The sequence below is a fragment of the Opisthocomus hoazin genome, chromosome 11 (assembly GCF_030867145.1).
Source record: "Opisthocomus hoazin isolate bOpiHoa1 chromosome 11, bOpiHoa1.hap1, whole genome shotgun sequence".
Taxonomy (NCBI): domain Eukaryota; kingdom Metazoa; phylum Chordata; class Aves; order Opisthocomiformes; family Opisthocomidae; genus Opisthocomus; species Opisthocomus hoazin.
The window spans coordinates 2,778,213-2,804,841 of record NC_134424.1 but is presented as its reverse complement, the minus strand read 5'-3'; the positions used below and the strand labels follow the sequence as shown (position 1 = coordinate 2,804,841).

General features: G+C 45.7%; 1 protein-coding gene across 5 annotated transcripts in view; it reads left to right on the top strand.

Moving 5' to 3' along the window:
* Positions 1–26,629, top strand: part of LOC104331265 (contactin-4) — a 354,067-nt gene that overhangs the window by 255,752 nt on the left and 71,686 nt on the right. For all 5 annotated transcript variants that reach the window (XM_075432608.1, XM_075432604.1, XM_075432605.1 and 2 more), the window contains 3 exons: positions 11,124–11,327; positions 19,132–19,234; positions 19,903–20,087. In XM_075432608.1, the coding sequence (XP_075288723.1) occupies positions 11,124–11,327; positions 19,132–19,234; positions 19,903–20,087 (492 nt within the window). The remainder of the gene's footprint in view (positions 1–11,123; positions 11,328–19,131; positions 19,235–19,902; positions 20,088–26,629) is intronic.

The following is a 26,629-nucleotide window of genomic DNA, read 5'->3' as shown; positions in this document are numbered from 1 at the left end:
TCCAGACAAAGCTCTCAGAAGCGGCCAGGGAGGCTGATCTACTTTCAGCTCCCTTGAGAGGGTCATAGCAGAAAGTGTGTTGTTGACACAAACACAGCGTTAACGTATCTCCACTTTTGCAATCAAATTTGGGTTTCCAGATCCCTGAATGCTCTGTGTAAGTCAATAGTCCCGGCTGCGTGAGCACTCCTTCCTATGGGGGTGATGTTTTGTTGTTGGAGAATAAATGGGAGGTGTTGGTTTTGCTATCTTCTGTTACCTGATACATATGTCTAAATGTGCAACCATGAGGTTGTTTTCAGCTGATCTATATCAAAACGCTGTTTACCTATCAAGTATGTGAACAGAATGGTTTTTTCCCATGTCCCACGGGCAGGTGCCATGGCATCACGTAGCGGTGTCTGTCCGTGCCGAGATCTCCTCTAAAGGACATACCACCCACACTGCTTGGCCAGCTATTTCAACCTTGGAGTTGATCATAATATTAATTCACTGCAGTAAGAAAATTCTCTGCAACCAACTTTCTTTTTATAAAGGTTTGATCTAATCTCTTATAGCTACAGTAAGAGGCTGATCAAAGGTAGTGAAAGCTGGTATTAAAGGATTAGCTAGGTCACATTGAAATGCGTTTTAAAACAAGCCCAGGGACCTTTAGCTTTACTGAAGCAAGTGCACAAAAAAAAAAAGATTTTTAGGCTAACTCTCTGTGACTTTAAACAGAAAACAAACCAACGGATTAAATCTGTGAGTCATTCCTTAAGGTGATATGTGTAGCGGTTTACATAGAACAAGCCTGGAAGATACAAGCAGTGATTGAATCTTGCAGAGCAAAAATACAGTGCTGAATTAAAAATCAGTGTTAGCGTCATTTATGCATGTGCCAGGCTTACAGAGTATTCTCATTTGATGTTTGCCCATAAGTAATTAGCAGCTTCAGTCCAACCCCCTTTATCTTTGGTTGTGGCCGATCTCTCCTCTCCCTCCTTTCCATTTGCTACTGACAGTATCTGCCGCGGAGGTGCTTTATCTCTGGCTGACAGGTGAAGATGAGTGTTTCCTTGGAAGGATGTTGATGCCACTCTGTGGACCATATCAAGCTATTATTCTTTTTTTACTGGAATTCCCTTATTGAAATCAACTTAGAAACAGGGAGAGCATCATACAGATCCATACGTGGCTCAGTGGGAAAAGCTGTGGAATCATCTAGGCTTGAATCAGTGTCACAGGAGGCCAAACGTGTGTCTCCTGGCTTCCAAAAGGACAGGGTTGTGTCGTTAGCAGGGGTAAAGGTTGTAGCAAATATGTAGTTGTTTACCCACTTGTGAATGCTTGCTGCATTGTTGCTCTTTTGTAAGGTTATATGGCATGATACGTTGCAGCCTTGGTAGGATTTTTCCATAATCTTTATTTCACCATGAATCAGCTGCCCCAGCTACCCATGGGTACTCCTTTGTGCCGGGGATGGTGGTGTTTCGTTCCAGCATTGATCATCTGAGAATTTCCCATTCTTTAGCAGAAATAAGCTTCTAGTTCATAATTTTCTTCTTCAGTGGACCAGTATCTCTCTTGGCAGGCCCAGCAACACGTTTGGAGTGTCTGGAAAGACATCCTTGGTTGGTGCAGTTCAAGGTTGCGTCTCCACTGGGAAGGGGCATGGCAGGGGGGACTGACCCTTCCCACAGAGCCTGGCTGAGGAGCAGCTGGGTCACTGCTGGGTTGAGCCTAACTCCAAAAATTTAAGTTTAAACCAGAGGTGCAGGAAACTTAAGTGTCATCAAATCTAAACCTGGTTCCCTAGAGGTGTCGTAAGCCCTTTTGACAAATACAGGTTGATTTGGTTTGCGGGTTTTCTTTTCAGGCAAGACCAGGCTGAACTGTGAATTTCTGTAAGACCGTTTATGAAGTTTGTCAGATAAAAAAAGGTATAGTTTCCTCCAAAACCTGCCAGCCTGCGTGCTAGATAGGCAGGGGTGTGGGGGGTGTCTGCTGCCCGTCAGATGTTTTTGAAATAGGTTTGTGTATGTAACTGCGGTAAATACAACAGTACAGGACTCTCCATCTCAACATCTTCCATTCGGTCATAAAGACTGCTGTTGATTTTTCTCCCTGAGGGAACTTCGGCTTAAAACTTTGTCAAAATCCCCAACTGCAAGGTGCAGTCGTCATTAATGTTCCCGGTGCCACGGCAGCCAGCATAGCCGGCCATCGACTGGGGCTGGAAGCTGTTTGCGAGAGATAAGCCAGGTCAATTGTGTACAGCCATCAAATATTTAACTATTTTAGAGATACAGAAAAATGGAGATGCAGCAGATACAAGTGATTATTGATTAGGCTTCAGGTAATGAAGACCTCTCCCCTTTTTAATTACCCATACATGAAGCGAGCGTGGAGTCGAGGGGTTGGGAAGCAATCACAGCCCTGCACTCATTGCAAATTGCTGTGAGGATGGGTCTGACACAGAAATTGGCTGATTTGTGCATTTTCCTCATTCCTACACACTTCAGACTCGTTCATGTGCATGCCATGTACATGTGTATCCAGCTTTTCCGTTACCATAAAGCAGCACTAACAAACACGTGGGCGCGGTTACGTTTACAAGGATAATTATCCCCCCCAAGTAGAAGGGGGCTGCTTGCAGTTCCCGTTAGCGTGTGGTTGGGAGATGGCAGCAATGCAGCCTGTGGTACAGTCCCATTCCCCCGCGGGTGCGTGTTGCGCCCTGTTAGACCCTGTCAGAACTTCTACGCTGTCATTGTTGGAGGTTTGTAAGAAAAATTTGGAAAACCTCAGAGATGTCATGGTTACCATGCCTCGAGTTGGAGAGGTGACCTCTCAAAGTCTCTTCGTTGCCTTCTGTGATTTCGTGTCTTCATGATGATTCCCGTCGTCACCATATTTCCAGTGACACCAGTGACTAGTGGCACTTTCATACTGTTCCAAGTCAAATTCTACAAACTGATTCACTAATGTTAGCAAAGATGAAGAGCACGTGCTTTTTTCTGTCCCATCTGGGAAGGCCAGCACGTTTCTTTGTGTGCAAACGGATGACTGGCTGGCTGCTGAGTACCAGCTGCCTCAGGTTTAGCACAGATGAGGGTTCATCCAAAAATGTATTATTAACTTTAGATTAATTTTGTTCATTATTCATTATCTTTTGATTATAACCTGAATTTTGAGGCACAGAAGCTGTGGTGTGACATAACTGGGCAGTCCTGTGTGATGGAGAGGGCAGAACACGAAGTCAAGGGGAGAATTACTGAGTGATGTTTGCATCCAGGTTGATTCCTTTAAGTTGTTCCACAATTACTTAAGAAGTTCAGATAAAAAATTGATCCAGAGTGCTAGCAGGGCAATGAAATGGTCTGTAGGCCCACAAAAAAAATGTGTACAGTGCATAATTCACATAGCTTTACTATTAAAATAAAACTGTGAAAAAGAAAAATGGTCAGAAACTCCAGAAATGGCAGTGCAGTTGCCAGCAGACGACCGGTACGGGTAGAGAGGAGCCATGGGGCTTTGGGCAGGGCCATGTACACAGTGCGTTGTGGCAGGGATTTGTCTTTCCCTGGTAATCCTCTCTTTTTCCCACTGCACTCTCAGAGATGTTGTGGTTCATCAAACCTCCTTTCCAGCTCTTGTTATTCATGGGGCTATGGATGTTGATTGCTTAATCAAATCACAGTGAAGTTTGAAATTATGAATGTCCCCTACAAGCAGTCAGCAAAATTTAGTAAGCAAGATGAGAACGCGGAATGAATTCACAGGACGCTCATCAGATAATCAGTTACGCTTTGTCATTGCCCAAATTTACCCCAACCTTCAAAACACCCTGTTAGTACCACTTAGAGAAATTTGAGCTCCAAGGAATGCAAGCAATCAGAGCAAGAAAAGAGAAGTCTACAAATTATTCACAAAATAAGGGTCTTTTATGAAGTTTACACAACATTGCTGCTGACAGAGACGTTCCCCACTCAAGCCCGTCGCAGGGTGCAGATGCGGAGGTGCGTGCAGGTCGCGTTAACGGGGCGTTAGCTGCGTGTGCTGGGGTTTGTACCACAGTCGTGTCCTGCCGGGGCGAAGTCTTGCAGCTGCAGATGCCCAGGTTCTTCCCTCGCTCCATTCAGGGCAACGTCATCCTGTTTCTGCCTAAGTGAAAATCACGTCTTGGCCAGCCTTGGGTATGACTTTGCAATTTGAATGGCTTTTGTGAACTGGATGGGGAGGGGGATATGGGGTATGTTTGGGGTTTTGTATGGCAAAATGTTGTTACAGTATCTGAATACATAAAATACATAGCAGGTGTGAACATTTGGCAGCTCCTTAGCCCGGAGTGCAGCAAATGCTGGAAGGTGAGGAAGGGCTGGGCTCTCCCGTGCATCAGCTTCTCTAATGGAAATGGAGACTGCGGCAGGCACAGACGGTGAGGAGCACAGAGCCAACAAACAGCCTCTGGAGTAAGTCATGTAAAAGCATAATGCTAGATCCCGTTCTGCACCGCTGTCGGCTGCGCTGCAGTAGTTGAGGGAATAGCTTCTCTCCAGGAAAAACTTCCCGTGACTTCACTGTTGCTGTCGGCTGTATCTGGAAGGGCCCTGTCTGTGGCAGGGAAAGCAGAGGTGTGGAGTAAAGCAGCCAGCCAAGCTTCAGCACTTCACGTACTTCAGAATAAATTGTGTTTGAAAACATAAAAAATCAAGCATAATTTTGTAGAACTGCATGGTGAAGGAAAGTCCGAACCTAACTCATGGAGCTGTATTCACCGTATCTGGATTTAAATTGTTGTTGTTTAGAAGATACCGGGACAAGCCTCACCTTTCATTTTAGAACGTCTCAAAATTACCTACTGCTCTTCCAAAATGCTTTACTGCTGCAATTGGAGTTGGGTTTCTTGGGACTGTTAATAAGGGAGGAGGATTTTCTTAATTTCCTTAATTTCATATTTGTTTCTTGCCACACATAATGAAGCTGAGTTTTTGTGCGTCAAGATGGACAGGAAATGCTGCAAATCTTTTGTTTCACACTGAAAAACAGTTCCCGCCTGTCCAACTTGAGAGTGACGTCGTAGGTGATAACATAGGAACTATAGGAACCACTAAAGATTGGATTAATCTCTGTAACTTTCAGTAAAGCCTATAAAAAAAGAACAGGGTATTGTACCACACTGTTCTTATTAAAAATGATAAATGATCCCCATTTTTTTGCTAATACTAATTTCAAAATTTCATTCTTCTATTCAGCTTTATGGTTGCCATAATCTTGATGTTTTAATAGCTTTTCCCGTAATAGCTACAGAGACCTTTTTAAGTGGCAGCCCTAACTCTATGGAAGAGACTTTTTAAATTAAAAAAAAAAAAAAAATCGAGAAAAGAGTTTCTTGCACTAAAAGGCAAAGACAAGGCAATGACGAAACAGTATGCATGTGATGACAGAAAATCAGAGAACATTATTTTGGCCTGATTTGGTCCAATTATAATAATTACTCGTAGCAGAATTTCTGTTCAGCTTTCAGTAACCTTTTTTCACCACTTGGTATTGTTCAGAGAAAGTTTAAAATCTGCAGTGTCTTTAGCTTTGTTTCTTGTCTTGAGCAGTGAGTATTCTGGGGGCAGCACAGGGGAGACCCGCACTTTAGCAGAGTTTATCGTTGAATGCTTGAGAAAAATGGTGAGATCTGAATGTCATCAGGAAAAGCAGACCCGGGAGGGCTGTGTGATTTGCCAAGGAAAAAAAAAAGGTAATAATCCACCAAAAAAACCACGACGGGCAAAAACCGTGCATCAAGGCAAAGTGATGCACCTTCCACTACTTCGCGTCTCCTTCCCCCGGGGTGAGCGAAGGCGCTGGGCTCTGCAGCAGCACCCGGCTCGGCTTCCCCGAAACGCAGCCGCCCTCCACCCCTGCGGTGCGGCTCGGGGCTGCCGGCTGTCTCTGCTGGTCCCCTGGCAAGTGGCACAGAACGTCTCTTCCTGGGGGGAGAAACAGAGCTTGTCTGCACTCTGGTAGTGGAATTGAAAAGGCACATCTTGAACGTCCTAACTCTATATTCAAGTGGCTTGAATAATTTATTTCCTTTTTAATTGTTGAAGTTGATGGCAACTGCTGGCTGCTCTGAATTTTGTTAAATCAGGACATTTAGCCATGCAATGGTGGCAGATACCTTGGGCTTCAAGAGAAGCGTGGCCAGCAGGTCGAGAGAGGTGATTCTGCCCCGCTACTCTGCTCTGGTGAGACCTCACCTGGAGTACTGCGTTCAGCTCTGGAGCCCTCAGCACAAGAAGGACATGGAACTGTTGGAGCGGGTCCAAAGGAGGGCTACAAAAATGATCCGAGGGCTGGAGCACCTCTCCTATGAGGACAGGCTGAGAGAGTTGGGCTTGTTCAGCCTGGAGAAGAGAAGGCTGCGGGGAGACCTGATTGCAGCCTTTCAGTACGTAAAGGGAGCCTGTAGGAAAGACGGGGACAATCTTTTTAGTAGAGACAGCAGTGACAGGACGAGGGGTAATGGTTTTAAACTAAAACAGGGTAGGTTTAGGCTGGGTATAAGGAAGAAATTCTTTACAATGAGGATGGTGAAACACTGGAACGGGTTGCCCAGAGAGGTGGTGGAGGCCCCATCCCTGGAAACATTCCAGACCAGGTTGGACGGGGCTCTGAGCACCCTGATCGAGTTAGCGGTGTCCCTGCTCGCTGCGGGGGGGTTGGACTAGATGACCTCTGGGGGTCCCTTCCAACCCAAACCTTTCTATGATTCTATGATCTTGAACATCCTGACTCTATATTCAAGTGGCTTGAATAATTTATTTCTTTTTTAATTGTAGAAATTGATGGCAACTGCTGTCTGCTCTGAATTTTGTTAAACCAGGACATTCAGCCATGCAGCAGTGGCAGATGCCTTGGGTTCTGGCTTTAAACACTCATTGATACTCGTCTGTGATGCAGGGTGTGTGTCTGTGGTGACTGCGCTGGGGCTTGAAATGCAGAGGTAGCCTGAACGTCGGGGTTCACTGCGGTGCGTGGGGGAGCAGCTGGTGTCAGACAGTCTCTGAAAGGGATAAAAGGAGTGAAGAACAAGACTTGTGGCTTCTTTTTGTGTATTGCTGCCACGCACATTTAAGTAAAACAACTTTGCAAATGGTAACTGAAGTAAAAGGCTGTCCCTGGAGCTTGGAGTCAAGACTGTTGGGCCCGATGTTGCATAGATGTTTGAGGCGTACAGCCTGCCTGCCACGTACTGCCTGTGATGTTCTCCTGCCGATCGCTATCCCAGAGACAGAAACGTTAATGGTAAACTGTACTGGGCTGTCTCTGTGGGAGTGAGCCTCTCCTGCCGTGGTGGGGGTGGAAGCGTAGAGAAGAGGTTAATGGTCTGCTGGTGGGCAGTGGGCTTTCCTGCCACCTGTCTGATCAGGGAGAGATTCGCAGTTCTGCATGTTTGTGTCCATTGCTCCCACCGTCCACCTTGGCCAAAGTCAAATCCAGCTTCTGCAGACATGCCTGTTACCTCCATGGCTCTTCACAACCCCAGATTTTCCATAGGCTCCTTGGCAATAGGTGAGTGATCTTAACCAACTTAGGGCACTCTTCCCCGTCTCTGTTGTCTTGTTCTGGACCAGCAGAGCAAATGCCTAGCAACTTGTGACCTTGTGCACGGAAACCTCCATTCTTTTGGTAAAAATAAATCCACTTTCCTTCTTCTAGCATGTGCCTGTGGTGGTCGTGTGGGTATTCCAGCTACCCAAGTGCATGTAACCTGTCAGCATGGATTTGTGTAGCTGAAAAAGGCTCTTCGTGTAGTCAGCAGAGCAAGAAGTTTTGGGGTGGAATGTCCCCTATGCAGTGGTGGCTCGAGCCAAGGTGCATAGACCATCTGTACCAAAAATGCACAAGTAACTTCTCCATCCATCTGTCCTTGCTAATGATCATTACAGAAGTGAAGATTTGCCGCCCAAAAGTCTTCATCTCATTCTGGTCTATCATGGATAGGGGACCTTATAAATGCTTACAAATATCTGCAGGGTGGGTGTCAGGAGGATGGGGCCAAGCTCTTTTCAGTGGTGCCCAGTGACAGGACAAGGGGCAATGGGCACAAACGGAAGCAGAGGAAGTTCCAGCTGAACATGAGGAAGAACTTCTTCCCTCTGAGGGTGACGGAGCCCTGGCCCAGGCTGCCCAGGGAGGCTGTGGAGTCTCCTTCTCTGGAGATATTCCAGCCCCGCCTGGACGCGGTGCTGTGCAGCCTGCTCTGGGTGACCCTGCTTGGGTAGGGGGTTGGGCTGGGTGACCCACAGAGGTCCCTTCCAACCCCCACCATTCTGTGATTCTGTGATGGAAATGCAGACTTTTAGGGCAGTGAAGAAAGAAGTACAGAATCAAAGTACGACACAGGTCTTTGCGGTGGGTAACCAGGCAGGTGCTCTGCTGCTGGCAGTGGACGGCGGCTACCGGCGTTTCTGCTGGTCTTTAAATGCAGCAAATATGGGTCAGAAATCTTTGGATAATAGTCTCTGTTTGAGAGACCTACTTGAATGTGCTATGAAGGAGAAATTAAAAGCGTTGTAAATTAGACAAAACTACATGAAAATGACCCCAAATTAGAAAAAAGTTTGTAATAAATTTCTCGAGGATATAGAGTCTAATGTGTAATTAGAGAACCGCAAATTGCCTGTTACTGCGCGTTCTTTGTACTGAGAGACTCCGTGTCTGTGACTTCAGTAAACGTTTCCATCAGGCGCAGTCACCAGGAGCCATCTCGGGCTGTATTTTAAGTGTCTGTTTACAGAGTTGCTACAAAGTGCCTATGGGATGTGAGCTGTCTATCACTTCCAGAGCAATTAGTATGTGAAACCTTATCAAAAGAAATCCGTCAAGTTTGAAAAGCCATAAATATTGCACCAGGATCTCTAAGGAAATCAAAGTGAGTTTGATACAGTATTTATTTACATGTTGCTACACAAGCAAATGCACTTATAGATGCTGCTGTCTGCGTTATTCCCTGTGCTCTGTATGCCATTAGTCCCATGTTAATTCAGAAAGAGAGGGAGAGAGAATTAGCCAGTTGTTTTAAATATTATACAGCAGCAGTGGACTGCTCCTGTAGGAGCTGTGTAGTTCAGGCAGTGGTGTTCTTCTGGACAGCGGTTGGTTGTAATGAAAGGAAGGCAGAACTGTGACAATCGATCTTCATCATGTTCCTCAGTTTCATGTAGCCAAATCAACAGAGTTTGAAGATGGCTTTTGGGGAGATTTTGATGTTTCACACTCTGGTAATAGGTCTCTTTTAGTACCCCCTGCATGGGTTCCTCTGTGTGGAGGAATCCCAGATCATTACCATTTGGTGCTCTGTCTGATCAGACCTCTTGACTACTGCACAACTTTACGTTTGCCTGCTGCTTCTCTGTGCCTTGCTTACCCAGGGTTTCCAACCTGGCACTCTGCTCAAATGACAGAAATAGTCAAGAATTGTAACTAAGGCAGAGGCTAGGAAAAGCTGCTACAGCGATCAGAAGATTGGAAAGCCGCCTGTCTTGAAAATGAAGGCAGAAGGGCTCTTGATGGCTCTCTCCAGCGAAGAGACAAGAACTTTTTACGCTAAAGGCATCATTAGCCCAGAAGCACATAGCTATAGACTAGGAATGAAAATATTTAACCTGGAAATTAAAGGGTTCTTAGCAATTAAAGTAATACCAACTTCCAACAGAAAACGAGGAGGCAAAACCCTTGCTGCTTGCAGGGTGTATTTACAAATGGGACTATTTAACCTCCTGGGGAAGGGTAGGGTAGGGATTGTTGATCCAGAAGAGCCCTCCCAGTCCTGTGTTTTTGAGGATTGTGTGGTCAGTTCACCATTCCACAGTCGATACAAAATGCTGTCATACTGCAGAGCTCGGGAGGCTTTGGTGGAAACCTGCTGTGTGAAGATTCACTGAAATTTAAATGCCTCTGTGCCTTCGAGGGCAGCGATGTTTATTTGCCTATTGCTGGATGCTTCTGGAGGAACAAGATAATTGTTCACCAAGAGTAAATTTAAAAAAAAAAAAAAGCTCCTTGCAGGAAATAATAAGCCAGCTGAGAAGTGGTACCTTGTTTGTTCTGAGTATCCTCTTGACATCAGCATGAGGTTACTTATAATTAGATGCACATGTGTAAATATGATGATTAGATATTCCCACATAAACATTATTATCATATCTTCCTAAAATTCTACGCAGGCGTTTTATAATCCTGTTGTTAAAAATAAATAAATAAAAGCCAGCAATCTGCATTCAGCCTCTTATATATGTAAACAGTGGAACATGAGGGCAGAATAGATTTTCCAAAGTACCTAATGGTAGTTGAGGTCAATTACAGTTATGACTCATTAGAGTATTAAACTAAGAATATGCTTTTTAGTATAATTGGTGTTCCCTTGGAAAACTACAACAATCTTGTGTTCCCTTTAGTTCTTCAAGCATTTTCAGGGTGTTTGGGCATTAGTGTTAGGCAAATATAATAGGGTTATATTGCATTAACCTCACTTACAAACTCTGCAGCCACTTGCGGCATCTCTCTCACTTTTTTATTGCTCCAGTAACTTCCAAAGATGCCCTATAAAACACAGAGTGCTATCTAATTAGTCATGTAGAAGATTACAGCTGCGTAATTTAGTGTTCATTTTTTTGCTTATTCAGAAACTCCAAAGGACTAAAACGTACAGTGTGTGATAACACAGCTCGGCAGATCCTCTTCTACACTGTCTTTAAAGGAAAAAAAATTAATAAGAACGAAAAAAAAAGTCATGAGTTAGGCTGAAATGTTCATGATGAAAATGTGAGATACTTGTAAAGTGCACCATATTCTGGCTTGGAAGAACTTGAAGGAGCAGCGAGAATATTAGATCCGTGCGCGGGCTCAGAAGTGTCACAGTTGGAAATTTATATTTGTAGCCATAAAGATGAGAACTTGCAAAATGTTAGCCTTTTTATCCTTTATGTGCTGTGATATATCCAATTTCCCTAACCAAAGGGGACAGGGAGGAAATAATTTTCAGGAGTTTAGCTCCAACTTGGGATGGAGCCCAGCATCAGACGGCGCCCCGTGGGGATGTGCACCCTGTCCCTAACGCTGGTGGTACCTTGTGCTTCCAGAGCTCACCTACGCGTGGATCTTCAACGAGTACCCGACCTTCGTACACCAGGACAATCGCCGCTTCGTTTCGCAGGAGACTGGGAATTTGTACATCGCAAAGGTGGAAGCTTCGGACGTGGGCAACTACACGTGCGTGGTGACAAACGCGGTGACCAACAGCAGGGTCCTGGGTCCCCCCACCCCGCTCATCCTCAGGAACGACGGTAGGACTTAGAGGAGCGGTATTGAGGGCTGTGGGTTGGAGAGTTTGGTTTGGTTTCTTTGACTGGCTGCATCCCAGAAATTCAGAAATGGCCCGAAATATTTATATGAGAGTAAAGGGAGAGATTTTCCCCTTCACAGAGTTTCAGCGGGGCTGCAGGCCTCTGCTTTAGCCGTGGTTCGAAGTCAGAAGCGATGGCGTTTCTGATGCTGTGGCCGAGGTTGCTCTTTCCACCACTGGAACAACTCTCAGTATCAGGCAATAATTGTAAAATCAAAGCCTGGTGATACTTGGCCAAAGACAGGAAATAAAATAGGTTTTAGAGTTTGGATATTCTACAGTTTTGCTTATTTTATGCAGCCCAAAAGTGAATAAAAGCACTTTGTTGTTTCGGTAACTGTTAGCTCAGGCTGTATTTCCCAGCAGAATCAGTGCTATTCTTAGTCTGTGGAATAATACAAAAAAGCGAGAAGAAACCAAAAGAGGATTTCTAAATTTATAAAGACAATTGATTTGTATCGTCATCATTTTTTAATAGATAAGAAAAATAAATTTGCATGTTAATTTGCATTTAAAATAAATTAAAATTTGTCTATTTAAAGGGTACAGTGAGGACTTTTGTTCCAGAAATAGAAATGCATTATTAGAAACTTCTTCTAGAAGAAGATCCGTTGTCACCTAGTGGTATTTAACAAAAATTCCTCACTCATAAAATATTGGCTTGTTGCTGCCAGCCCCGTGCCCGTAGCCGTCACATTCACACAGTTGCTGCGGACGGGGAGTTTGGAAACCTTGTCGGTAGCGAGACGGCACCGCAGTTAGGCTGGGAGGGGTGAAGACGGCTGCTTCTCCAGGTCTGTGCCACATCTGCTCTCCGTCACAGGGAAGGCTGCGTTTCTGTAAACGCAGCGACAGTCCCTCTGAGTCCCGAGGAAGTCATCGGATGTCGGAAAGATAAGGAGGAACGTTGAAATTTGTGTCATACAAAGATTTTCAGTGCTGAAGAAGAAATATTTTTAAGTGTTACATTAACAGGACATCTATGCGAACCTTACCTAGCTCAAAGTGCTTCCATTTATCCCAGTCAAGCTCGGTGTCTGCTTCTGTTCCGAGGTGGGGCTGATGGTGGGGTGATGGCTGGGCAGCCTGATGGCGAAGTGCCTCGCCAAGGGCTCTGCCCCAGCGCATCGCTCCGCTGTGCACCCTGCTTTATTTGCAGGGACCGATGGCCTTCCTGGGGTAATTCGCAGGAAAGTTCTCCGATTCCTTTGAAGTGCACTCCGCTGTTTGTTAAAGATACGAAACTTTAATTGAACCTCTGAGGAGCTGGGGAATACATTCCTGAGTTAAACAGGCAGGGTGCTGTTGTATCTCTAGAGCCAAAGATGGCCGTACTTGAAAGCCAAACGCGGGCTAAACGTGTATTTTAAAACAGGATTGCACTAGTATTACAGGCAAGCTTCGTTTTAAAAATCAGCAGATCTCAATTTTTCATTCCACATACTGGAACCCTATAAAATCTGGATATAACACACTATCCCACTTGAAAAGATAAATTATATGTGTTGCTTCAGAAGTGTGAACAACAGAACTGAGTAAAACGCAAGGCACATCATATTTCCACAACAGAGTTGTCTTGTTTGTCTTTTGTATTCATATCTGACATGTCCAGTAAATCTTAATAGATATGACATGTTATTTTCCCTACAACACTTTATCATTAAATTAGTAGGCTCGGAGGCTAGCTCATCAACAATTAATGTTTCAGTTCCATTTAATTTCAATTAGTGAGTTAAGCAGAAAAAAGATCACAATGTACCTCTCCGGACTGACTGACGGGCACTGAGCTGCTCCGTTGGCTGCTGCCCAGGCGGGGAGCAGGGTACTGCAGCTGTGGGGACCCTCGTGCAGCTCGGCAGAAGGGACCAGGTGCGGGGGGGTCCCCTGTTCCCCTGGCAGCCCCCCAGTTACGGAGGGGTTGGTGCAGATCTGAGGTCCCTCAGCCCTGGGCTGGAGGGCTGGCGTCCCAGGCGGGACAACCTGACCTCCTCCAATGCACCCTTTGTAAGATTGTTGCTAGAAGTTTCTAAATTTCTGCCTGGTTGGCTTCATATTGAAACACTTTTTGTGAATTCCGAAAAAACCCAGGTACTGTAGAACAATCTCCTTGTGAAATTTCTGCTTTTCTCAAAAAACAAAGTTATTTTTAAACTGCAAAACATTTTTGCTGTCTTGCAGAATTAATTATGGGTCCCTGTAGTTTATACATAGTCCCGTTATTTTGAAAGAAACAAATGGTGGAGCAAGATGCTATCCAAAAGGAATTATGGTTATGTAGAACTAAGAATAGCACCTATATTTGTTTTTTTTAATGATTTCACACTGTGCTAGAGAGAGAAAAAGAGAAGACTCTTTCCCGGATCTGTAGGAAGAAAACAGAGTTGGGATGCTCATAGTCTGGCTGACCCTATGCTGTTCAATATGAAGAATTCCAGTTGTTTTAACAGACAGACATATGAATTGGGTGGTGGGTATTCTTACTATAGCCACTGTTCCAACTGCTCGTCGAACTAATGAGCAGTCCTCGTTCCCCCGGAGCGGCTCGGCGCGGCAGGGCTGGGCGTGCGGGTTGGCACGCGCTGGGCTGAAACCTCGCCCGCAAGAACCCTGAGGTTTCTTTTCACGTCTGGTCTTCAATTTCTGGCAGTAATTTTTCTAGACTCAGTCATGAACCATTTTGGCTTTGTACGTTGAATACCTGCCATCTTTGTCATGGTGATTTTACTTGAATGTAATCATCCTGGAAAAACAGCTTTTCAGCATGTTTTTTTTTGAAGTGCTGCTTGCTTTACAACGCCAGGCTGTTGAGCTGTGAGCTGTGAAAGGAAAAGGTACAGGTGTACAGGATGAAATCAGATCCTGGTGGCAGATTGCTTTCCCCACCTGTGCCTTTTGTGTTTCTTTTTGCTTGTTTTCAGCTGCGAGGCTCCAGAGCTATAGATCGCCTGACGTTGTTTGCAGCATCTTGCTGTAACCAGCGGTTCATGGTCTTGTTGAGAGAGCTCAGGTTCCTTCCCTGTCACTGTGCTCTGGAAGCAGAAGGTGCCTCTTATCCCATTAGTTATCCCCAGACAGCTTTTCCTCCTTGGGGAGATAAATATCGCAGAGGGTTACGGGATGGGGGTAGGAGCAGACCGTGCCGAGGCAGCTGTCGCAGTCGCTGAGAGCGCAAGCTCTCTGCTGCTACGGACAGGGGTTATCTGACAACAATAAACACAGTGTACAAAGTACAGGGTGTGCTGGGAAAGGGTGGTTTTCCTCTGTGTCTCTTAATTCCTTCCCACGAATGCGTGCAGTCACCCCCTATTTAAATATATTCAGGTAGCTGTATGGATTTGTGGTGGCGACGATGCTTGCAGTGCAGGGGGGGTAAAAGATTTAAATACAAAATCGTGTAAGTGCAGCAGTCCCCAAAACTGCACGGTTACGGTCTGGGACCTGTCCTCCTGAGTTGTGCACCCGTATTCCAGCACAGGTCTGCAGGAGTGACAAGCAGCTTTCCCTTTCACATCGTGTAAGTGCTAGTGTATAAAAGGACAAAAGAAAAGCTACCACAGTTTTTCAGATTTCCCAAGGTACTGAGGTTTGGTTTCGGCTTGGGTTCTGCAAGGATGGGAGTTAGTCCTGACACTCCCGGCTGGTGCCTCCCGTTGTGGAGAAGGGGCTCCCTGGGCTATTTTAGTGTTGGGAAACGTAATAAACAGCTGAATGTATATGGCACCGAAGAATGAGAGTGATCCTAAAGCCTGAAGTAAGGTGTCCACAAGGACTGTAGCACCTACTGCAGCTCAGAAGAGAGAGGATTTAAATTCGAATGCCAGACAAGCCGTCCGGCAGCTCACCATGGAATCTGAACTAAAAGAGAGGAGGGAAGGGAACAAGCCTGCAATGCCGTCTCCTCCATTTAATAAACCAGTGTGCATCGTCTGGCTGCCTTGTCCCCGTCGAGGCCACGGTCTCTGCGCTCTGCTCCCTGGAAGGGTAGCAGGTACCCGGGGCCACCACCCCCACCACAGCACCTTTGGGACCCTCTGGGCCAACCCGACCCTGCAGCAAACACCGGCCAAAGCCTGTTAGGAGCACCCAGGTGGTCACAGCCCCCACTTTTGCAGTACTGCTTCTCCTTAAAATGCACTTCGGATTTTTTACATCACAATTGGAACAGTAATAGTAGGAAAAAACTGAAATAGTCCTGGAATAAAATTACCATCAGCAGCAGCTGTATGGGCCAATTAAACTTTAACATTTCACAGGTGTTGTCAGGAAATGCATATCATCTCCTCAGACAAATTAGCTTGCTTCTGAATTCCTGGAACTTTCATCCAAAAGCACGTTTTTAAGCCTTGAAATTGGAAGAAAAATATGAAAGCCTCTGAAATGCAAACACGTAGAGCATCTGATGTGCCATGACACTGGAAGCGTTCTCCAAGCTATAAATCCGGTGTCTATTTTAGTCCTTTATTTTCTCCCCCATCCCTTCCACCTGCACGGCTAAGTCAGATGTTAAATCGCCCAGGAACAGCAGGAAAAATAAGGACTGTCTGCATGGAAATGGACTTTGATTCGGACTGGAGATAATCTCAACTGCGCTGATGTTTCTGCTATAAAGCAGGGATGGCAGGAGTCACAGCATACCCTATATATATATATCTCTGTATCTGTAGGTAGGTTATAATTGTAGAGGGAGCCTTGTGATTTTTCCAGGTACGAGTCCTGGTTTTTAAGTGGTTAGAGTTTGCAGCAACGCTGGTGAAACCGCAGCTGTAAGAGGCAGCAGCCGCTGCCAGAGGTGCAGGGCTGTGGGTAGCAGTGGCCGGAGCCGATCTCCTGCGGCCCCAGGTAGCCTTCCCATCCCGGTCTGGGGTTTTGTCACCTCTGGGGTTAGAGCTATCCAGTCCCAGCCTGAGGCAAAGAAATGGGCACAAGAAAAGGAATGAGTGAAGAGAGGCAAAAAAGCGCCCTTTTTCCTCGGTCGCATTCCTGTCCGCTGCTCTGTCAGGTGAATAATGTATTAATAATACATTCCGCCTTAATTTCCTAAATAGCCTGCTAGTGCCAGACCATGCTTTACAGCCTGCTGTGCCGAAGGGAACGGGATTCCTGCATCGGGAGTGGAGGTGGCGCAGAAGAGGAACCGTTGCTGTGGGTTTTGCTTGTTGAGGACCGGTTCGTAGCTGGCCGGTCAGTGGCCAGGTGGCTCCTCCTCGGGACGGCTCCCTTGCTCTCATGTTATTTGGGCTATCTGTGAGGAGCTGCATCCCCGCGGCTCGCACGCCTGGGCTGGGCTGGGGAGGGGGCAGCTGATGGCACAGGCACCGAGGAGCTGTTCAGCCGCCTCGGGAGGGTGATGGAGACCGTAATTGCTCCAGGCAGATCTCCAGACTGAAAGCCAGCGTCTCCCAAGGTGAGGCGGCTTCCTGAATCTGGTCAGGCCTTCATGGGAAGCGCCTCCTCAAAAGCTCTTCCTCTGCCAGATTTGCAGTCTTTGTTGCAGAATGTGGAAATACCTTTCTGGGAAAAGATCTCGGTAAGTTCCAATATCAGCAAAGTGATGCTGCTGCTCCCACATGTTCACGCCCAGCCTTGCCCTTGGACACTGCTGGGCAGTAGCTGTTCTTGTCTCGGCTGAAGCTCACCCAGCAAACGCTTAGCATGGAGTCTGGAGAAATTTAGGCAAGATTGCAAAGATTTGTCAAGTCACAATCGGGAGAACAGAGCAGATTTTCCATGATGCTAACTGTGACAGACCCTTCCAGCCCTGCAGGGCTGCCGTGTTGACATGCAGAGGGCTAACGAGCAGCGTGCCCTGTAATTCTGGTGTGTGTGGTATGTAAATGCTGGAGCGTTGACACAGACTCGTGGGTGTCAGGAGGATGGGGCCAAGCTTTTTTCAGTAGTGCCCAGTGACAGGACAAGGGGCAACGGGCACAAACTGAAGCAGAGGAAGCTCCAGCTGAACCCGAGGAAGAACTTCTTCTCTCTGAGGGTGCCGGAGCCCTGGCCCAGGCTGCCCAGGGAGGCTGTGGAGTCTCCTTCTCTGGAGATATTCCAGACCCACCTGGACGCGGTCCTCTGCAGCCTGCTCTGGGTGACCCTACTTGGGCAGGGGCTTGGGCTGGGTGACCCACAGAGGTCCCTGCCAACCCCGAACGTCTGTGATTCTGTTTTCTGCTCTATGTGCTGGCCAGAACATGACTACACAGAGTATCGTTAATAAATGCATTTCATTTTGATGACTGATGTTGTGCAGCAACTATTTTTCTTATAATGAAGCAGCAATTGTAATTTGCAATTAGCGGGTTGGAAGAAAGAGGATGGAACCGGCTGTTTCACCAGAACAGGTAATGTACAGGTCAGACAGGGCTACAAGGATGGTGAGGGGACTGGAGCATCTCCACTACGAGGAGAGGTTGAGGGAACTGGGCTTGTTCAGCCTGGAGAAGAGAAGGCTGAGAGGGGACCTAATAAATGCCTACAAATATCTGAAGGGTGGGTGTCAGGAGGATGGGGCCAAGCTCTTTTCAGTGGTGCCCAGTGACAGGACAAGGGGCAATGGGCACAAACTGAGGCACAGGAAGTTCCGTCTGAACATGAGGAAGAACTTCTTCCCTCTGAGGGTGATGGAGCCCTGGCCCAGGCTGCCCAGGGAGGTTGTGGAGTCTCCTTCTCTGGAGATGTTCAAGACCCGCCTGGACAAGGTCCTGTGCAGCCTGCTCTGGGTGACGCTGCTTCGGCAGGGGGGTTGGACTAGATGACCCACAGAGGGCCCTTCCAACCCCTACTATTCTGTGATTCTGTGATTCTGTGAAAGGTAGACATGATGTAAGCCTCGTACCGAGTGTTTTCAGCTTTAAAGTAAACAAAAAAAGACTTTTCTTGTGTCCTCTTTGCCAAGCAGAGGGACAGAAGCAGCACCGCAATCACAGGCCGCCCTCGGCAGCCCTGACTTACCCGCACATCTCTGCGAAGCCGTGCTGTCTCATCGCCGTATTCCCGGTGGCGTTCATCTGGTCGGACCCAGCGCCGCGCCCGCCTCGCAGCCCGCACGGTCCTCGCCTGCCCCGCGCCTGGCCCACGGCCAGGAGGCACCGCGCAGCAGAGATTTAAGCTGCAATCATCAATTAGCTGATAATCACTATTGGTGAAATTATATGTGCCGGTTTTAAGACAGTACAGCGGCTAGAAATGTAGCCATTTATCATGAATCTAATGGCCTTTTTATGTGCGCAAATTTTTAAACACAATTTCATAAAGAGGCTGTCAGAATACATGATTTATTGGGGCAGTAAAAATAAAGGAATTACCCGAAGAGTATACGATCTCTGCGCATCTAAATCCTTGGAGTTAATAGAAGCCTTGATTAGCTCCAGTGCTTTTAAAACTTTTGTAATGGCTATTTGTTCCGCATTTCATTTTCTAGAAGGTGGTGAACCTCCCTTATTATTGCTTTCCTTATTTCACAAGTTACCTGCAAAAATCCTGAATATTCAAACGCAAAATGCAACAGAGCCATGAAGAAATTTTAATCTTTGGCAGATGGTGTGGAGCGCTGGTTCGGATTTTCCTCTGGCAGTAAATGGGAAAAGAGCCCACACTACACGGCTGTTAGAAACAGGCCGTGTTTAAAATGAATGGATTAATTGGGCAAGTAATGATGTATAGAACAGCTCTGTGCTAGCACGGGAACGCTTGCGAATTTATTGCAAAAATTCAACCAAGCCTTAGCATCTATTTTATGTTCACAGGGGTAATGGGAGAGTATGAGCCGAAAATAGAAGTGCAGTTCCCAGAAACGGTTCCGTCTGCAAAAGGAACAACGGTGAAACTGGAGTGCTTTGCCCTGGGGAAGTAAGTTTTGATCCATTATTATTATTCCTCCAGCTTCCCACTGTCTGTAGCATTGTGTATAGCACTGTCTGTTGAGTTTGCAAGACTTGCTAACCATTCCCTTTCCTCAGCAGGAGGGAGTTACTGCAGGCATTCATAACAAGCAAGGGACCTGGGGAGCAAGCTGGGGCTTTGCTCACCGAAAATATAAATTCCCAAGGGAGAGAGAAGATGTAAATTATTTTGTAAAGATGTGTTTGTGCATCCCCTGTTCTGAAGTCTCGTGCAACACTGAAAGCACATCTCTTGTTTCTAGGGTAAACACTGGCAGCACTTCCAAAATCAAATGTGGGACTGGTAGGAAAATCCGTGTGTTGTCACAGCAGAACCCAAATTCAACTTTGTCAAAACAGCAGTTTTATGATACACAGTCTCCTGCTTTTAAGATTATGCGAGCAGTACACCATTGGTGTATATATTTATATTGATAAATTTATGCATTGGTGTAAATATATTTATATTATATATAAGCTACCCATAATAAAATTGCTCCAGATGCTATGCAGAGTCTTCATACTGACTACGTCCTCAAACATGAAACAGTGTAAAGTTGGTCAGAGAAGAGCTCATCAGGACAAGACCCATCTCTTTTTCTATGAGTCTTATTTTGCCTGTTTTGTCTTATTTAGCCCTGTTCCTACCATTAGCTGGAGGAGAGCAGATGGGAAACAGATACCCAGAAAAGCCAGGAGGCACAGATCAAGTGGACTTCTTGAAATCCCAAATTTTCAGCAAGAAGATGCTGGACTCTATGAGTGTGTAGCTGAAAATGTGAGAGGGAAAAACGTGGCCCGAGGACAACTGATATTTTATGGTAAGCAGACTGCCTGCTTTTGGGGTGGACTGTTGTATCAAGTGCAACCTACAGTAAGTATGCGGTGAGAAAGTAATTTTGAGGGGTATTTTTGAAATTATTTTACAAACAGCAGATCTCAAAAGGGGTAGAATTTGAAATCAAATGTGTCTGAAAGGTGCATATTAGTTGAGAATCGGAGCAGTTGGAACGTGCGTCACTGGAAGGACATTGGCATGGTAACGTGTAGAAAACACTTGCAGGCGCCTCGTTTGCCTTCTCGTGGCTGTGAGGGTAAAGCAGGTATTCTGGCAGAGCATTCTGGTGGTTACAATTTGGGATTTATTATGCTTGTGTTGCCCCAGCTAGTGTTAATAAATGTTAATTGCTTATAACCAGTTAAGAACTGCTTTCAAGAGGGGCCACAGCCCGGACAGTTGGGATTTAACCCAGTTGGAGCCGGCAGAGTCCTCTTCACTCAACAAAACTTCATCAAAACTCAGCATCAGCTTCACGGGCCTGCTGCGTTAGGTAGAACTGCGTTAGTACCTCTGACCCTGACACAAGCGTCCGCCCATCCCCAAATTTCTGCTGCAAACAGCCCTGTCTTGCAAAGCAGATTACGTGCTTCTAGGAGATGAACCAGGCTTGCAGGGGGAAAGTTCTGCCTGTTCTGAGTTACTGCGGATTTAGAGGTGAACGAGAGTCACGGAGAGGGGTTTTGGAGGTGCAAATGGGCTGTCAGTTTGGGGCTCAGTTTCTGTGTGATGTTTTTTGGAAGGGGAGAAGGCTGCAGGTTAGATACCTCGCACGCAGGCATGCAGAGACCTCTCCACCACCATAAAAATCTTTGTTTTGTTGCTACCCTGTTATCTTCAGGAGCATCAGGAGTGTTGTTCTTTGTCGAACACATAGAGAGAAATTCAGTGTTTTCTCCCCGAAATGCTCCTAAGGGCCCAGCTGCTGTCAGCAGGGAAGATTGGGTTGAACTCCAGAGATGAGAAGAATATTTTTGATTTATAGTAAATTTGCCGCAGAAAAAGAGTTTGAGAACTAACCCTGCTGGCAAAACTGGATTCAATTTGGTGAGTAATGTAAAAATTTTTTGTTAAAGGCCTATGTAGGCATGTTTTAAAATTGGAAATACTTCTAAAAGACATTTCACTTAGAAATCAGAACTTTTGGGGCTTCCATTTTAGATGAACACTTCTTTTAAAATCGAGTAAAGTATAAAAATGAGAAAACGTTAAAAAGGAGTGAAATAGCAAGAACAAAGTGAAATATTTCATGTTAAGGAAAGAATCTGGGGTTGATTCAAATTGGCTTTTTTTAATTAAAAGATTTGAAGATTTCTTTTTCTCTTCCATCCAACAATGCATGTTTCTCCTGATTTTTCCCACGTGGACAGTAAATGAAAAGACTCATCATTTCTACAGTTTTGCTCAATCCATGGCCAAACCTGCCTTGCTTGCAGAGCAGTAAATCGAGCCTGTGGTATACTCCCACCATAGACTATATTAAATTACAATCTAATTACCGTAATGAATTTACCAGTCTGGATGCTGTTCCTGGAGGACTGCAGATCCTACACAAAAGCTGCCACCGTGGCGAGTGCTGTTTGCACACTGAAGATGGCATTTCAGCAAGGAAGCTCAGGGTTTTACGGGCAGGGGAGTGTCCTCCTCGCTCTCTGCGATGCTGGGAGCTAGCTTTACGTCCGCTTTTCTGCGTGTGAGCAGAGGAGTTCCTTCTGGAGAGGTGTTAGCCTGCCAGCTCTGCTGGTGACTGGCTTTAAAGATAATTGGCTGAAATAACGGCCTCGCTGTCTGGAGGCTGATGAGTTACTGGTTTAGAAGTGTGCAGTTTTCAAGGATAGCTTGTGTTTGGCAGCCATATAGTACTGGAAACAGGTCTGTTACAAAAAACTTGCTTTCTGTAAGCTAGGCTCTGCAGTTTCACGTGGCAGCGAAATTTTTTTTAGGGAAAGTAACTTACTGTAAACATTTTGTAAGCACACTTGAAACTGAAAGTCATTTTCCTTAATCATTGTTCTTTCTAAAGCTGAAAAGTGTTATGTCGTTATTGAAATAGAACTGTAATGTTGGCAGAGCTTTCCAGGTTGCTTTTGGAGGGTTGGGGCTGGCTCCCGGAGAAGGGAACGCTCCGGAGGATGCAGTAGAGGCGGGCGGACGTGCTGCCTGCGCGCAGTGACGTGCTCTGTCACGACGCGTGCCCTGGAGATCGCAGTCTGGGTCTAACAGCGTGACTCCTTTAAAGCCAGTTATCTGCCTCTCTGCATAGTATAAAATAAGAATAAAAGAGAAGAAAAAGAAAATGAAATTCAAATTTGCCTGCTTGCTGTAGATAACCCAGTGTTGCCTCCGTTGTCGGCTTCTTTCAGTGCACCTGGAAGTTGTCAGGGAAGGTTGACTTTTGCTGTATTTCATTCTGGTATCAATGTTTATTTTTTCCTCTGTTAGCTTATCAGTGACACTGAAGTTGTTTGACATTCTCATTGCAGCCGGAAAGGTTAATTAAACGTGGAAGATCTGTTCTTCCTCCGTCTTCTGTGCTTTGAGCCCCTGCAACAGACTGGTTTATTGCTCTCCAAAAGCGTTTGTTCTGAGTGCTGTGTGTCCTCCTTGATAGATAGCCCTACACGATAGAAAACATGTTAATGTTAATGCAATTACAGTGACTTATACCTGTTTCCTTGGCGATTAGAACTCTGAACGACGTATCACTTGTTTTCTTGCCTGAAGTCTCTTGTTCTGTCTGCCATTTCTAACCAGATACTACGTTCCTCGAATTAGGTCCTGCGAACAAGCAAATTAAACTGCAAACCCCTTTATTTTCCACCCTCATTTAGCAGCCGTAAGTGCACGTCAGGCTGCGTTCCTGACTTGGCAGCCTGTTCCCCGCCAGCCCTGTGCCTTCGTGAGCCCGGACAGGTCAGTCCCTGTGGCTGAGGCAGGCAAGGTCCCCGGCGTGAGCCGGCGTCGGCACAGCCGGAGCACGTCCCTGCCGCGGCACTGCCTGCGCGTTGGGTTGGCCGTCGGACTAGGTGATGTTAGAGGTCTTTTCCAACCTTAATGATTCTATAACTCCTCTGCTTCAAGTGCCTGCTTTTCCACTGAACCCGGCAGCGAGGGTCCGCCACGCCGTCAGCTGTGTGTTTTGATCCGCAGCATTTCGGAAGCACTCCCATTGACCTGATTCTATTTTTATTCTGGCTGCTCATAAATTTTAAATTTGATAACCCTCCGCGAGGGTAAGATTTATATCCTGAGCAAAAAGCAACGCCAACAATTGTGTTTTTTTGGTTTTGGCAGAAGTACAGTAGACAGATTACCTTAGCTGGCTAATTTAAAAAGAAATTACCTTTCCGTTCATAAAACCAATGTCAAGGAGATGCTTATTTATTGGCATTGTGGACGTTGTTTCATTCATGTTAAGTTTAGATGCCATTTCAGTCAGATCTTCTGTTGTCAGACAGACAGTCACAGCCCAAGAGTTGCCCTGAGCACAGGACAAGAGGCAGCAGGCAGATGCACAAGCACAGAGAACTCATAAGGCATTGTGGTGGCTGCTTGTCCCTTTGCCGTGACAGAGGAGAGCTTCACCACCCCTCTACAGCTCTGCTGACCTGCCTTGGCCGGGTTCTCCCGCTGACCATCATCAAAGGTCTCCTCCGTACCACCACACTATCGTATTGCTCTCCTGAACTTTTTTATAATACGAGTGGGTTTTGAAACAAAATGTGAAATGAGATGGTTGTGGCAGTGCTTACTGCTTGGGCTCCACTTCAGGGCACATTTAGACTTTCCTGTGTTGACGGACACCCCAGGACAGGCTGGGGTGCTGGGGGCTGAGGAGCCGCACCACCACCAGGAGCGTTCGGCTGCCAGAATTATGACCAAAAGCGTGCAGTCTGGCGTTGGGCTTTCCAGTCAGATCAACCCTGTCTTACATGGCCTGGAACAGAGGGAAAGCATCCAAGCACCGAAACAGCTTGGTTGACGCTGGCACGGGTACAGGTGCTGACTCAGCGTCACCTGCGTCGCTTCAGGGCCCTCCAGCATCTCTCTCGCCTGAGCTCATCCTCTCCCCGCGCAGAACCTTGCTGGCAAGTCAAGGGGAGGAGGAAAAAATTGCAGTTGGAGTGGTTTCTGTGTCAGCACAGCAGCATCCGCATTAGCAGAGAGGCAGACTTATTTGTAACTAATTACGGTTCTTTGCAGCATTTTGTAAGATATTCAGCACAAGCCACTTAATTGGCTGGACCGCTTCTCAGGTTAAATACTTCTCAAATCAAAGTCCCGCCAGGAATTTATGTGGCTCCTTAATTTTGCAGTAAAGAGAGACCCCTTTTATCAGTGGGCCTGTGTTTTATTCGTGCGAAAGCTACTTTATGCCACTCCATAAAACAAACTCAAATGTGAATCATATTATGCTCTTCGTTATGGTTAGAGGTCTAAAAAGGAAATTTGCATAAGTGAAAATCAAGCAGTTGTATGTCTCTACACCATTTAGGTCCCAGATCACAAATAATTTGCTGAAAATTCAAAGCCACTTGAAATTATATGAGTTGTGGACTGATAAAAATTCAAGAAAATTCACATAAATAGGACAGATATATATTATTATTAATTATAATTTACATGCCTCGCTAGAAAACCTAGTTTGCTTCCTCTTACGCAGATACATTGCCAATGGATTTCTCACCTTCAAGCATCTGCATGTTCATTTTATTTAAAGTTCTTGAATTCTGTGTCATTTCAGAATACTGTGCCAATTTAACTCGTGGTTAACCAACACTTGGCAGCAGCCAAATCCATCCTTCCAGAAAGGGGCAGTTGGCCTGGGGAGCACTCGATGCGGTGCCCAGTCTCGGTTGGTTGTACTCACCCTGGGGAAAATCACTGCTCCGAGGGAGGACGTCTGGACTCCTGCCAGTGGAATATGTGTTTTCTCAGACTTTAGTGCAGGAGGGAGTAACTCGGAGTTTTGAATAATTTGCTGCCCAAGGGAAGTCTTGCATCCAGAACAAGTTTCTACACAGAGAACAGGCATGTCTCTCCTCTGCTTTTCCTTTTCCAAGGGATTGCTGGAAACCTGCTTATAGAGGAATTGATTTTTAGGAGATTCAGAAAAAGTGCTCAAATTATTATCCTTTTAGCTTGGTAAAATAGCTCTCCAGCAGGAGAAGCAAAAATAGCAATAGGTATGAGAAATGAATTGTGAAGGCTACTCACAGAGCACCCCACATCTTCCTTACTCTGGGCAGCGGTAGTCTAGGGCATCGGGGATAAAAAAAGAGTAAATCCCTGAGTCTGTATGAACGTGCCTGCAATACCTGCAGTCCTTTGGTGCCTGGCGTAACTGGGGAGAAAGTCATGTAATGGTGCAGAATAGCTTATGGAACAGGAGGTAAAAAAGAGGTAGGGGCAATTTAAGTAGTTTTTATCAGCTGGATTTATGCCTTCAGATTTTCCTCTGTTTCTTTTCCTCTGATATTTAATATTTCAGTCCCAAGCAGAACTCCCAGGCTGGTTCTTCACCGTCAGTCTTCAGAAGGCAGACATCCTGCCCGAGTGACAGCATCTGGAGAACTTTCCAAGGATGCAGACAAATGGAGAGCATTTAGGTGCAACACTCAAGCGAATAACTTTGGTGGAGGTTTTGCACAGCTTTGAGAGCTGTATAGATTTCAGATAGTCTTTGATTGGCAGTAGAGGTCAGAAGGAGGGGATTAGGAGGAGGAAAGGAAGAGAAGAGGAAAAGTGGTAACTTAAAGTCTGGTTTCACGTTCCTGTGATCATTGGGAAGGATAACAAATTAGGGACGTATATGGGTTTTGTTTACAGACACTGTGTCCCCATTTGGACCAGGATGATGCATGTGCTTGTCTGCACAAATCTTCTACACTGGCTGCATGCTTTATTTTTAATTACTCATGTATTTTCCCCATCTGTTTTTCTTACTTCTTATGCTTGCTTTTCTGGTCTTTAGACTTTTCTGATCCTGGGCTCAGTCTCGATCTCTTTAGAATAGATATAGTAATGGACAAGTCATTCAGCCTTTCATCTGCCATTAATGATGAATTACACAGCCTGCACTGGGTCATCAGCTGCTATAAATTGGCTTAGGAACACTGAAATCAATATAAACCAACCGAGAATTGGATTCTGTGTATGTATTAGTACCTCATTTGCTTTAGTCTTTTTGATTGTTTTGAACTCTGAGACTATTGCAAAGTCCTACAGGTTTATTTCTGGTTGATTTCTCACATTGCTCCCATGATTTTTTGGTTGTGTTACTCATTTCTGGTGCAATGCATCGTCACTGGCTGTGTCATTTCATTTTCAAATGCCTTTTAGGACTTGATTTCTGGTCCAGCTTTCCAGTGCCTACCTTTGCCTTTCAATTTATTACAAAGAAGGACAGACTCATTCTGGATTTTTTGGTCTTAGAGAACTAAGAGTATATTTGGGCATAATTCCGTAATCACCTGGTTTAAAATGCCCCACTTTGCGTTGGTGAAGATGGGAAAGCGATCAAAG